Source organism: Rhinatrema bivittatum, unplaced genomic scaffold, assembly GCF_901001135.1.
Source record: "Rhinatrema bivittatum unplaced genomic scaffold, aRhiBiv1.1, whole genome shotgun sequence".
NCBI lineage: Eukaryota > Metazoa > Chordata > Amphibia > Gymnophiona > Rhinatrematidae > Rhinatrema > Rhinatrema bivittatum.
The window spans coordinates 162,838-176,096 of NW_021820565.1; the positions used below are offsets into that span (position 1 = coordinate 162,838).

The 13,259-nt window shown below is 49.4% G+C and overlaps 1 protein-coding gene across 4 annotated transcripts in view; it reads left to right on the forward strand.

Moving 5' to 3' along the window:
* Window positions 1–13,259, forward strand: part of OPLAH (5-oxoprolinase, ATP-hydrolysing) — a 174,772-nt gene that overhangs the window by 5,864 nt on the left and 155,649 nt on the right. For all 4 annotated transcript variants that reach the window (XM_029586143.1, XM_029586140.1, XM_029586141.1 and 1 more), the window contains exon 3: window positions 9,929–10,120. In XM_029586143.1, the coding sequence (XP_029442003.1) occupies window positions 9,929–10,120 (192 nt within the window). The remainder of the gene's footprint in view (window positions 1–9,928; window positions 10,121–13,259) is intronic.

The following is a 13,259-nucleotide window of genomic DNA, read 5'->3' on the forward strand; positions in this document are numbered from 1 at the left end:
GTGCAGCCCGATAGCCATGCCGTGCGGCAGTCAGTGCGGAGCTTGTGGAGAGGTACTCACGTGCGCATCTCTCGCGCAGTGGAACTTGCTCCCGATGCCTCTCCAGGAGAGAGTGGAGACCGGAGAAGGCGTCGGGCAGGCATCGGATGTCCACGGAGACCGCAGGAAGTGCCAGTGCAGCTGAGGACCCCTTCCCGGTTTCAGCGGGAACGGCGGCCATTTTAGGTGCTGTTGCTGCTTCAGCTGAAAGAGTGGGAAAGGAAAGAGCCCTGTCGCCACCACGGTCTTCAGCCGACAGGAGGCCCGCAGAAGCCCAGGGATCCGGGAACCTCTGTCTGAGGAGGATGCAGACCTCCAGGGTCAGGATTCAGACGATCCGGTTGAATTTTCCCTGGATTTTGTGCTGCTTTTACACAAGGCGTATCTTGCCAGGAAGACTGCAGGATACCGCCCTTCAAGGTCCAAGGGGTTGCAGGATCTGTGCTTTATTAAGTGGTCCTGAAGGACACTGGATGGGGGGGCGATCAGGGTTCGGCAAGTCCTGGACCAGGGCTCTTGTTCAGTGGATGCAGATGAGCCTTTGGAAGACTTGGAAGGTGGAGACCCTCGGGCAGAGGATCCTCTGATAGACCCGTCTCTGGACCTTCAGGATCCAGATGAGGAGTAGGGCCAGCCCTGTACGGTGGAAGGGGATGATCTGAAGGTGGTTCGCCTGTTCTGTGGGGAAAAATTGTGGTCCCTGATTCCTTGTGTTCTGAAGGGACTGGGAATCAAAGACCTGAGAGATGAAGTAGACCCAGTCTTGGAGGGCTTAAGAGGTCCGGTGAAGGCTTTTCTGTTTCACAAATCCTTAAAGAAGCTGGTATTCCGGATTGTGAGACTCCAGACGCAGGTCTGAAGGTTGGCAGAAATATGAAAAAATTATATCTGTTGCCGGAGGACAAGTTGGAGTTGTTACGGATGCCGAAGGTGGATGCCTCAGTATTGGCGGTGACGAAGAAGACTACAATCCCTGTGGCAAAGTCTGCTGCGCTGAAGGATATGCAGGTCAGAAAATTGGAGGTCCATCTCAAAAAAGATTTTTGAGGCATCTGCTTTGGGCATCCGCACTGCAGTGTACCAAAGTTTTATGCCTTTGGGCCGGCTTACACTGGGTACAGTAGTTGCAGTCAGATAGGGCGATATCAGTATCAGAGGCAAGCAGGATAAACAGCTGGAAGCCGTAGTGGCCTTTGGAACAGATGCATTGTACGACCTCATCCCCACCTCTTCCCGGACTACGATGTCCACGGTCTCAGCCAGGCGGCTCCTTTGGTTGTGGAACTGGTCAGCGAATGTTTGGTCTAAGTCTCAATTAGAGGCGTTACCTTTTAAAGGGAAACTTCTTTTTGGAGACGATTTAGAGGAACTCGTGAAGCAGCTGGGTGAGAATAAAGGACACAGCTGTCGGAGGATGAGCCGAAGATCGGCAGAGATTCCTCATCCATATGGCCACGTTTTCAGGCAAACCAGCATTTCCGACAAGCTTCGATACTGCTCTGGGGGAGGGGATTTCCCCACCGCCTCCTAATTTAAGTCCTGAGAGGCCTCTCTATTCAGGTATTGATCCTCCGTCTCCTTCCTTGCTTGGGGTGGGGTGAGTGTCTTAAAGAGGCAGCACCGCTTTTCTTCTCAATTTGTCCGTTTACTGCATAAGGCTAACATAAGAACATGCCATACTGGGTCAGACCAAGGTTCCATCAAGCCCAGCATCCTGTTTCCAACAGAGGCCAATCCAGGCCATAAGAACCTGGCAAGTACCCAAATACTAAGTCTATTCCATGTTACCGTTGGTAATGGCAGTGGCTATTCTCTAAGTGAACTTAATTAATAGCAGGTAATGGACTTCTCCTCCAAGAACTTATCCAATCCTTTTTTAAACACAGCTATACTAACTGCACTAACCACATCCTCTGGCAACAAATTCCAGAGTTTAATTGTGCGTTGAGTGAAAAAGAACTTTCTCCAGTTAGTTTTAAATGTGCCCCATGCTAACTTCATGGAGTGTCCCCTAGTCTTTCTACTATCCGAAAGAGTAAATAACAGATTCACATCTACCCGTTCTAGACCTCTCATGATTTTAAACACCTCTATCATATCCCCCCTCAGTCGTCTCTTCTCCAAGCTGAAAAGTCCTAACCTCTTTAGTCTTTCCTCATAGGGGAGTTGTTCCATTCCCCTTATCATTTTGGTAGCCCTTCTCTGTACCTTCTCCATCACAATTATATCTTTTTTGAGATGCGGCGACCAGAATTGTACACAGTATTCAAGGTGCAGTCTCACCATGGAGCGATACAGAGGCATTATGACATTTTCCGTTTTATTCACCATTCCCTGCCTAATAATTCCCAACATTCTGTTTGCTTTTTTGACTGCCGCAGCACACTGAACCGACGATTTCAACGTGTTATCCACTATGACGCCTAGATCTCTTTCTTGGGTTGTAGCACCTAATATGGAACCCAACATTGTGTAAATTATAGCATGGGTTATTTTTCCCTATATGCATCACCTTGCAATTATCCACATTAAATTGCATCTGCCATTTGGATGCCCAATTTTCCAGTCTCACAAGGTCTTCCTGCAATTTATCACAATCTGCTTGTGATTTAACTACTCTGAACAATTTTGTGTCATCTGCAAATTTGATTACCTCACTCGTCTTATTTCTTTCCAGATCATTTATAAATATATTGAAAAGTAAGGGTCCCAATACAGATCCCTGAGGCACTCCACTGTCCACTCCCTTCCACTGAGAAAATTGTCCATTTAATCCTACTCTCTGTTTCCTGTCTTTTAGACAGTTTGCAATCCACGAAAGGACATCGCCACCTATCCCATGACTCTTTACTTTTCCTAGAAGCCTCTCATGAGGAACTTTGTCAAACGCCTTCTGACAATCCAAGTATACTATATCTACCGGTTCACCTTTATCCACATGTTTAACTCCTTCAATAAAGTGAAGCAGATTTGTGAGGCAAGACTTTCCCTGGGTAAAGCCATGTTGACTTTGTTCCATTAAACCATGTCTTTCTATATGCTCTGTGATTTTGATGTTTAGAACACTTTCCACTATTTTTCCTGGCACTGAAGTCAGGCTAACCGGTCTGTAGTTTCCTGGATCGCCCCTGGAGCCCTTTTTAAATATTAGGGTTACATTTGCTATCCTCCAGTCTTCAGGTACAATGGATGATTTTAATGATAGGTTACAAATTTCTACTAATAGGTCTGAAATTTCATTTTTTAGTTCCTTCAGAAGTCTGGGGTGTATACCATCCGGTCCAGGTGATTTACTACTCTTCAGTTTGTCAATCAGGCCTACCACATCTTCTAGGTTCACCGTGATTTGATTCAGTCCATCTGAATCATTACCCATGAAATCCTTCTACATTATGGGTACCTCTCTGTTTCGCAAGGAATGGATCAAAATGACGTCAGATCAATGGGTCTTAAACATTATTGTTATGGTTATGAGGTGTTGGAATGGATTCTTGTGTACTTCAGTGATGGCCACTCCCAAGGGGAGGAGCCCTGTGAGGAACCGCAGTACTAGGCTAGACTCTATACACGCAGACATAGAGAAGCTGTATTTATTGTACAGCTCGATGTACTGCCCGGGGAGCGGGCAGCAGTGAAGGTAACCCAGTGAAGTAGTCCAGGGGTCCTCAGCAGAAGAGACCAGTCTCACACTCGAGTAGGTGATAAGCAGCGCGGCGTAGCAGGGACAGGTCCCGGATGTAGACAGAGAGCACTGAAGGTGAGACAGACTGAAAAGGTTAGTACTACTGAAGCAGAAAGCTGTATTGTTGAAGGTCCTGGCCAGCAGAAGTACAGTGGCAGGCACCAGTTTAGGGAGAGCAGGTCCTCGAGGAGCGAGTACCCGGTATCCCAAGATAGGTACCTAAAATAGAGCAGAAGGGCCCTGAGGAGCGGGTACCCAGGTTAGTGAATAAATACCCTGAAGGGCAGAGAGAGCTTCCTGTGGCAGCTGGGAAGTGGCAGAGCAGTTTAGACCGGAGGCAATCCAATCCTTGCTAACTCAGATTGTTAGCAAACGAAGGGCAGGCTAAATACCCGGATGGCGCGACGTCACTCGAGGGGGCGCCCCCCGAGGTTCCCGCCATGATGTGAATAAGGACGTGGGCGGCGTGCGTGCATGCACCCTAGGAGGCCCTCAGGAAAATCATGGCGAACATCGTCGCTGATCCGGGGACCCCGGAGAGAGCGGCATGAAGACGCGGCAGCAGCCATCTTCCCAAGGCTTGAGGAGAGAGAAAGAAGAAAGGTGAGGCACAGAGGTCGAAGCCGTCTGAGACAGACGGACACAACAATTATATAACACGGTTACACTTTAGATTTTGCTCGCCCGCTGCAGGATCTTTTCTTGGTGTCTCCTTGCAAAACAGCAGGTGGTACTCCAGACCCCGTGTCGTTTGAAGGCTCTGGGAGTAATCGTCCCGGTTCCGCTGGGCGATTGCCAGACCGGCAGATACTCCATTTATTTCGTGGCCCCCAAGAAGGAGTTTAGACTTGAAGAAAGTCAACAGGGTGCTTAGAGTACCTTGTTTTCGCATGGAGACTTTGAGATCCGTCATTGCGGCCGTCCACAAAGGCAAATATTTGGCCTCTTTGGATCTGACGGAGGCTTACCTGCACGTTGGCATCCAAGAGCATCATCTGAGGTTTCTGCGGTTCATGGTCTTGGGCGAACATTACCAGTTTCAAGCGCTCCCATTCAGTTTAGTGACGGCACCCCGCATCTTCACCAAGTTAATGGTGGTGGTGGCAGCGGCTCTCCGGCGGGAGGGGATCCTAGTTCATCCCTATTTAGGCGACTGGCTGATTCAGGTGAAGTTGGAAGACCTTTGCAAGAAGGTGGTTCAGTTGGTTTTGCATCATCTTCATTCGCTCGGCTGGGTTGTCAATTTCTCCAAGAGTCTTCTGGTTCTGTCTCAGGTTCCTGGGAGCCCATTTCGACACTGTTATAGGCAAAGTTTTCCTTCCCAGGGAGAGGATGAACAAGCTGATGACTCAGGTTTGCCGTCTGTTGGCCCTCCCTTTGCCCAAAGTCTGGGACTACTTGCAAGTTCTTGGATCTATGGCATCTATTCTGGAGTCTGTTCCCTGGGCGTTCGCTCATATGAGACTTTTGCAGAGGGCGTTGCTTTCCCGCTGGGACCCCAAGTCTGAAGAGTTCCACTTACGCTTGCCTCTCATAGATCCAGCCAGTAGCAGTCTCGGATGGTGGTTGGTTCCTGAGCATTTACAGCTGGGGATGGACCTGGAGAATCCCCAGTGGCTGATTGTGACAACGGATGCCAGTCTCTCCGGTTGGGGGGCAATTTGTCAGTCGCGATCGGCACAAAGGCAGTGGACAGCTCAGGAGTCCAAGTGGTCCATAAATCGTTTGGAGACTAGAGTGGTTTGTCTAGCGCTGCACAGATTTCTTCCCCTCGTCCACCATCAATCCGTAAGGGTTCTCTCCGACAATGCAACCACTGTGGCATACATCAGTCATCAAGGGGGAACAAAAAGTCGGCCAGTGGGCCATGGAAACAGGCAAGCTGATGGTCTGGGTGGAATGCAATTTCGTACAATTGGCAGCGTCTCACATAGCTGGAGTGGACAACGTCCAAGCAGATTTCCTCAGTCGCCAATGGCTAGACCCTGGAGAGTGGGAACTGTCCGAGGAAGCAATTAGGCTCTTGACTCGTCGGTGGGGAGTTCCCGTCTGGACTTGATGGCAACTCGGCTGAACGTGAAAGCGGCTCGTTTTTTCAGTCGCAGAAGGGAATACGGGGCGGATGGGGTAGATGTCCTGGTCCTTCCGTGGCCCCCCAACATTCTTCTCTGTGTTTCCTCCTTGGCCATTGGTGGGCAAGGTCTTGAGATGGATAGAGTCCCACCAGGGGCCGGTGATCCTCGTGGCCATGGAGACCTTGGTTCACAGATCTGATTAACTTGGCGGTAGACGGGCCCTTGCGTCTATCACCTTCCGAATCTCCTTCGACAGGGTCCAGTATTTTTCGATCAGGTGGATCATTTTTGTCTAGTGGCTTGGCTTATGAGAGGAGTCAGTTGAAAAAGAAAGGCTATCCAGATTCGGTTATATCCACTCTGCTGCGTGCACGTAAGACCTCTACTTCACTCAGCTATGTTCGAGTCTGGATGGTTTTCGATTCCTGATGCAGCGGGTTGAAGGTTTCCCCACGAAGGGCCACCATTGTGCACATTCTTGCATTCTTATAGGAAGGCTTAAAGAGAGGCTTGGCATACAGTTCGCTTCGGGTGCAAGTTGCAGCGTTGGGCTGTTTACGACTTAAAGTTGATGGCACTTCCCTTGCAGGACACCCTGATGTGCCACGCTTTCTGAAAGGGGCCAAACATTTACACCTTCCGGTGCGTCCAGTATGCCCTTTGTGGAGTTTGAATCTGGTCCTCCGGGGGCTGTGCTGTCTTCCTTTTGAGCCTCTCAAGCAGGCTACGTTGAAGGATTTGACGCTCAAGGTGGTGTTCCTCGTGGCTATCTGTTCAGCCAGGCGGATATCTGAGATTCAAGCGTTGTCCTGCAGGGAGCTATCCTTGCGGTTCTCAGATTCGGGAGTTTCACTTCTTTCCTGCCGAAGGTGGTTTTGGTTTTTCACATGAATCAGTCAGTGGAGTTACCGACTTTTTCAGATTTGGATCTCAAGTCTCCTCAGGCTCATGATTTGTGTAAATTGGATGTCCGCCGGGTGCTTCTTCGGTACTTAGAAGTGACTAATACCTTTCAATTGTCAGACCATCTTTTGTCCTAAGAAAGGACATAAAGTATCCAAAGCTACTATTGCCCGACGGTTAAAAGAAACTATAGCTTTGGCTTACGTATGCCACGGGTGGCAGGTACCGGATGGTCTTAAAGCTGATTAGATCAGATCTCAAGCGGCCTCTCGGACAGAGAGCCAACGTGTTTCACCGCAGGAGATTTGCCGAGCAGCTACTTGGAAATCTTTGCACACTCTTGCTAAGCATTACTGCTTGGATGTCCGGGCTCCGGATGTCGATTTGTTTTGGTAGTGGAGTGCTTCGAGCAGGACTTTCCGGATCCCGCCCCAGTTAAGGCGTCTTGGGTACATCCCAGCGGTCTGGACTGATCCGGGTACGTACAGGGAAAGGAAAATTGGTTCTTACCTGCTAATTTTCATTCCTGTAGTACCACGGATCAGTCCAGATACCCGCCCAGGGGAATTGTGTTGTGATAAGTCCGCTCGATTTATTTATTTCGTGAATTTACAGTTTGCAAAAAAAACAAAAAACAAAGGAAGAATGTCTACTCCTGTATATAATTGTCACAGGTTCTTGTTTATATAAGCTCTTTTGATCAGGTCATTGGCTGTTAAATTGTCTTCATTTTGCTTTGATATTGATTATACTGGAGGATCGCAGGTGGCACACCGGGCTATCAGGGGTGCCTTACAGCTTTTTTTTTCTCTGACTCCATCTGCTGGAGGGGAGGCATAACCCAGCAGTCTGGACTGATCTGTGGTACTACAGGAACGAAAATTAGCAGGTAAGAACCAATTTTCCTGTATGTTCATTTGCATTTTAAGAGCATCTTGGCTTGGGTACAGGTCAATACTGGCGGACTACAGGTGGCCCACCAGGTTATATGCCAGCATCAGTAAGACTTTCCCTGTCTCCATCTGCTGGAAAGAGGCAAAACCCAGGAGTCTGGACTGCTCTGTGGTACCTCAGGAATGAAAATTTAGCAGCTCCGGTAAGAGCCGAATTTTCCTATCTCAGGTTCTTGCATCTCAACACATTTCCTATATTTTCAGTCTGAGCGGGTAATATCAGACTGTCTTTAATATGGGCACCCTCCACACCTTGGAGAGCAGCTATCTGAGATTTAACATTAACTAGGGAATGATCAAACACATTCAAGCGTTGATCATACTTTCACCCTAGTGCTAGCAGTAATCTTACACAATTGCTGGAATGTCGCAGAAAAAGATCTTTCTAATACAGGCCATATATCCATCAAGGTTACATTAGTTGGAGTCAAAATATCCCCTGTTTAGATTGTTTTCTCTCTTATAGAAGAGGTAATGGTATCCTCCCCACCATATCATTTCCCTCCAATGGCCCAGCAAGTTCTTACCCTTCAATCGATGTATTCCAGGGTCCTAACTGAAAACCAACATCCAATTCACAGATAGAAGCTCTTCCATTTGAGTCTCAAAACAGTTTCATCTACTAGGAGTACTAATTCCTCCAGGCGACTTAGGGGCATTCAACTGAGAAGTCTCCTAATAGGGCTTGGGATGAGGGTAAACTCGTACCTGGACTTAGTGAAGCACCGAATCCCAGTGACGCTCCGTTTCCTCTGGCCGTATTGGTATCAAATGACTGCCGGATTACATGACGGTCCATCGGGCTTCTAGTCACTGCTGAAGATGGTGTGCTAGTTTTCCCCTTTCTGTTTCTGACCATTTAAGCTGCTGTTCAGCCGAGGGGGGGGGGGGAAATACAGGGGTAAGGGACACGCCCCTTTGGTTTGCGGCTTCGGCAGCGCACTGCAGCCGTGCTGATTTTGAAGGGGCCAGAGTCTCAGGCAGATGATGTCACTACCCTCCCCCCCTTGCCTGCCGAGAAGTGTGAGCAGTGACATCATCTGCCTGAGACTGTATTCCCCCCCCCCCCCCCTCGGCTGAACAGCAGCTTAAATGGGCAGAAACAGAAACGGGGGAAAACTAGCACACCATCTTCAGCAGTGACTAGAAGCCCGATGGACCGTCATGTAATCCGGCGTCCCACCAGGAAGTCACATTATTTAATGTGCGGCACGATTCAAATTTATGCAGATGTGCGGCAGAATATTCTTTTTTCTTCTTCTTTTTTCCTTTTATAATTTTATTGGTGAACATGACTCACAATACAAGAAACATGCTGTATCTCCATATACATAGATACCACCATAGTTTTTTTTTTCACTTATCTCCCCTTGAACCCCCCCTCCCTCCCAGACCAGGAGCTAGGCAACAATACCAACAGCAGTTCAATGTAACAGCGGCAGAATATTCTGACTCCTGCCGCAGGAATGTAAGGGGCAGTTGCTGTGAAGCTAAGGAATATCGAACGAAGAAAACTTCCCGAATTAGGGAGAGCTGCGTATCCCTGCGGAGCGTTAAAGGGAGCATTAAAGAGCATTCTTCAGAGGTTGTTCAGGCGCCGAAGGGTCACGCGAAGCTGATAACACCCCGGCCTGCGCGGAGGCCCGGTCTGTGCGCATCCCCGAACCAAGCCAGCGAGGACGAGTTCCTGCCCTTCCAACTCGGGCTCAAGCTTAAGGCTGCTTTTAAGGCAAGAAACTTAGAGGGAGGAGAGAATCCTGCAGGGCTCTCCACATGCAGCGTCCACGAAGGGCTGCAGGCCGGCTGCTGACCAATCGCATCTCCTGTCTGAGAGGAGATGGGTTTTCCCGAATGGTCCCTTGATTGTCAGCGTCCATAGCGTGGGAAGTGCCAATATTTTATTCAGGCGGTTGTGGCTGGGCCCAGGAAGTGTTAAACTCAAACTTCTGTTTGCATTTTTAGGATAGGATATCCTAAAATATCCTAGCATTGCCTAGGATAAATCTATGTTTACGTATCTTATAGTTTTTGTTGATTATATATTTATCTCTCTCTAATTGTTTCTTAGTTTAAATTCTGTACTGTCTTCCATTGCCCAGGTTTTACGCTCCCTGTTTAATGTAACTTTACTTTCTACCTTGATGTTAATTGGTTTCCCCTCAGTTACATTGTAAACCGGTACGATAAGACCTAGTCTTGAGCATCGGTATAGTAAAAGAAATTAAATTAAATTAAATAAATAAAGAAATAGTTTTTTTTTTTTTGTTTTTTTTCAGGAATGTGGTGTGCCGTTCCCCCGGGACAGCCCCCTGGACGCGTCCCGTATCGAGTGGATCCGCATGGGGACGACGGTGGCCACGAACGCTCTGCTGGAGCGGAAGGGGGAGAGGATGGCGCTGCTGATCACCCGGGGCTTCCGGGACCTGCTGCACATCGGAAACCAGGCCCGGCCCAAGATCTTTGACTTGGTGAGTGTCTCCCCTCTTCCTGGAGCTGGGAAACTGCTCCCCCGCCTCCCACACGCACAAGCACACACCTCCATCTGGGTGCGCGATAAAGCGCACAGCAGACACCTCCCTTCCCTCGAGAGCTTACAGTGCGAGTGCAGGAAGGTTAAGTATTGTACGCTGCCAACCAGGGTCACCTTGCCCTCTGCCTGCCCCCTCCGTGCACCAAGGTTAGGCAGCAGCTTGCAGATGTTGTGAGGAGCACACCTCTGCAAGCAGGACAGGAATATCAACGCACAAGGGGAGGGGCAATACATAGACCATCGAGCGCTATACAAAAAGCAAAGCAGTCAGAGATTGAGGGAATGCATGCTATCTTTTTAGAAAATATTCCCATTAACAAAAGGGGCCGAGGGGCCTGGCCCAGTGGCCGTGCTGCCATGCGGAAGGTCCCTGGGTCGGCTGGGACCAGGGATGATACGGAGGCAGAATATAACAGAAGTTTAATAATGTAATAGAAATTATTCTTCAGTGTTTTGGGATTGTCTGTTAATGTCTCTCTAATTCGCATGAGATTTGGTTTAGAATCGGGTATTGGAGTATAAGATATAATATCGGCAAGAAGGTTTTAATTGCAATAGAAACCTATTTGAAAAAGAATGCTTATTCACCTCTAACACACAGTATCTACCGGGATGAATGATTGAGCAGCCCGGGTTGTCTGTCATAGGGCGCATAATAAGTCTCAGAGGGAGGATTTAAAAGTTCCCAGCTTGCTGACATCCCTTTATCTAATTTCACGTATATTCACGCGTGTGTGTGTGTGTGTGTGTACACAGACAGAAGTACAACACTGGGATGCGTCATTGATGAAGGATTGGGTAAGCTAGTTCCGGTTTCTGGCGAGCATCGGGCCTCGGTCAGGGTGCGTCCGGCTGGGGTAACAGATTGCGTCATTCGCTAAAGGCCCGGCGGGAGAGCCTGGCGTAGCTCTTCCGGGAAGTAAAGTAACTTGTTCGTGGTGAAGAGTCCTTTGCAGAGCCGGGGATTAGAACTCTGGCACGGTCGTCCCCCTTTCTCTCCTCCCCCTTCGCACCCCTCATGCTCGACACCTCCACTATCTTGACTCTCTCTTTCCTTTCAAGCAGTTCTGGATCCGCTCCAGTTTGGCTTTTGCCCGCTGCATTCCACAGAAACTGCTCTCATCAAACTCTCTAGTGACCTTTCGAATAATAGAAGGACTAGGGGGCATTCCATGAAGTTAGCAAGTAGCACATTTAAGACTAATCGGAGATAGTTCTTTTTCACTCAACGCACAATAAAGCTCTGGAATTTGTTGCCAGAGGATGTGGTTAGTGCAGTTAGTGTAGCTGGGTTCAAAAAAGGTTTGGATAAGTTCTTGGAGAAGTCCATTAATGGCTATTAATCAATTTTACTTAGGGAATAGCCACTGCTATTAATTGCATCAGTAGCATGGGATCTTCTTAGTGTTTGGGTACTTGCCAGGTTCTTATGGCCTGGATTGGCCACTGTTGGAAACAGGATGCTGGGCTTGATGGACCCTTGGTCTGACCCAGTATGGCATGTTCTTATGTTCTCTCTATGGTCAAGGGCCTTTGCTCGATCCTAGTCTCCTCCTTGACCTGTTTGCTTTTGACATCGTTGATCACAGTCTACTCCTTGGTGCACTCTACTCTATTGGATTTTGGGAATTTGCTCTATTCTGGTTTTATTTGTACCTCTCTCACTGTACTTCTCACTGCATCCTCTGCTGGTTTTTCTTCCTTTATTGGTCTGGGTGCCTCTAGGCTCTGTCCTGGACCGTGCCTCTGGTCCTCCACTCACCTCAAGGCCGGCCCGGGCCGCCGCGGCGCTTCCTCACGTCTGGCCCCTCCCCCTAGGCGCGCATGCAGGGGCTGGGGACTTAAAGGGGCCAGCGTGGGAAAATGACAGGCACTGCCCCCGATGACGTCAGACGCTGCAGGCCTACTTAAGCCCTGCAGCGTGACTCCTTCGGTGCCTTCCAACGAGGTTCGCTCTTTGGAGTTGCTAGTTGCTGTTCCTGGTCTGCCTTGACTTCGGACTTCGGGCTTCTGATCCTGCTTCGTCCCCTGACTCCGACTTCAGATTGGTTTTGGCTTCGGACTTCTGCCTTCCGACCGTTCTTCGTCCCCTGACTCCGACTTCAGCTCCCGCCCCTGGTTTTGGCTTCGGACTTCTGGCTTCCGACCCTGTTCTGACCCTGGTACCGCCACTGTCTGTGCCAGGAGATCCTGTTCCCAGGGGGGAGATCACTCTTCACCCTGCCTCCCCGCCAATGCTGTTACTGACTGCCAGGAGATCCTGTTCGTACCCCGGACAAGTGGGCGTGACAGTCTTCATCCCAGTAAGGGTTATGCATGGTCTTCAGGGCAGAACCAGGGGTCCGCTAGGCCAGCAGGTCCTTTCGAGGCACCCGTAGACATCCCTGAGAGGGCTCTGACCAGGGGGACCGGTGGCGGGAAGGCTTCACAAGGAAGCCAGGCTGGTCCACTGTCTTGAGATGGTGGTGGAAGGCTGTCCATCACGGTTTTACGAAGAGTGGACCAGGCTTACCTCAATCCAGTGGGTCCTGGAGGTAATAAGGGACGGCTATGCTTTAGATTTTTTTTTTTTCTCCCCATCACGGAAGCTTTCGTGGTGACTCATTGCAGTGTCCGAGGCAAGCAAGCGTCAATTCAGGACACGTTGTGTCACATTCAGTTGCTGGCATGATGGGTACCGGTGGCGGCCGGGGAAGCACGGTCACAGGAGGCAATCGATTTACTGTCATGCCAGAAAAGGAAGGGGCCTTTCATCCCGTCCTCGAGCTGCAGATGGTGAAATGTGATACTGCGAGTTTCCCTTTTTTTTTTCCCCGTATAGAACCGTCGTGGACGGTGATAGCGGCAGTTCCCGGAGTGGAGTTTTTCGGACCTCTCTGGACAGAACATCAAAGTTTCTTCTTTGTTATAGTTCTGGGGTAGCTTTTCCAGTTTTGGGCCCTGCCGTTCGGGTTGGCGACTGCACCTTGCACGTTCGCAGAGCCGATGGTGGTGGTGGTGGCGGCGGCTCTCGGCGAGGAGGGACTCCTGGTTCTTGTTTATCTGGATGAGTGTCTCATCCGAGGGAAATCGGAGGA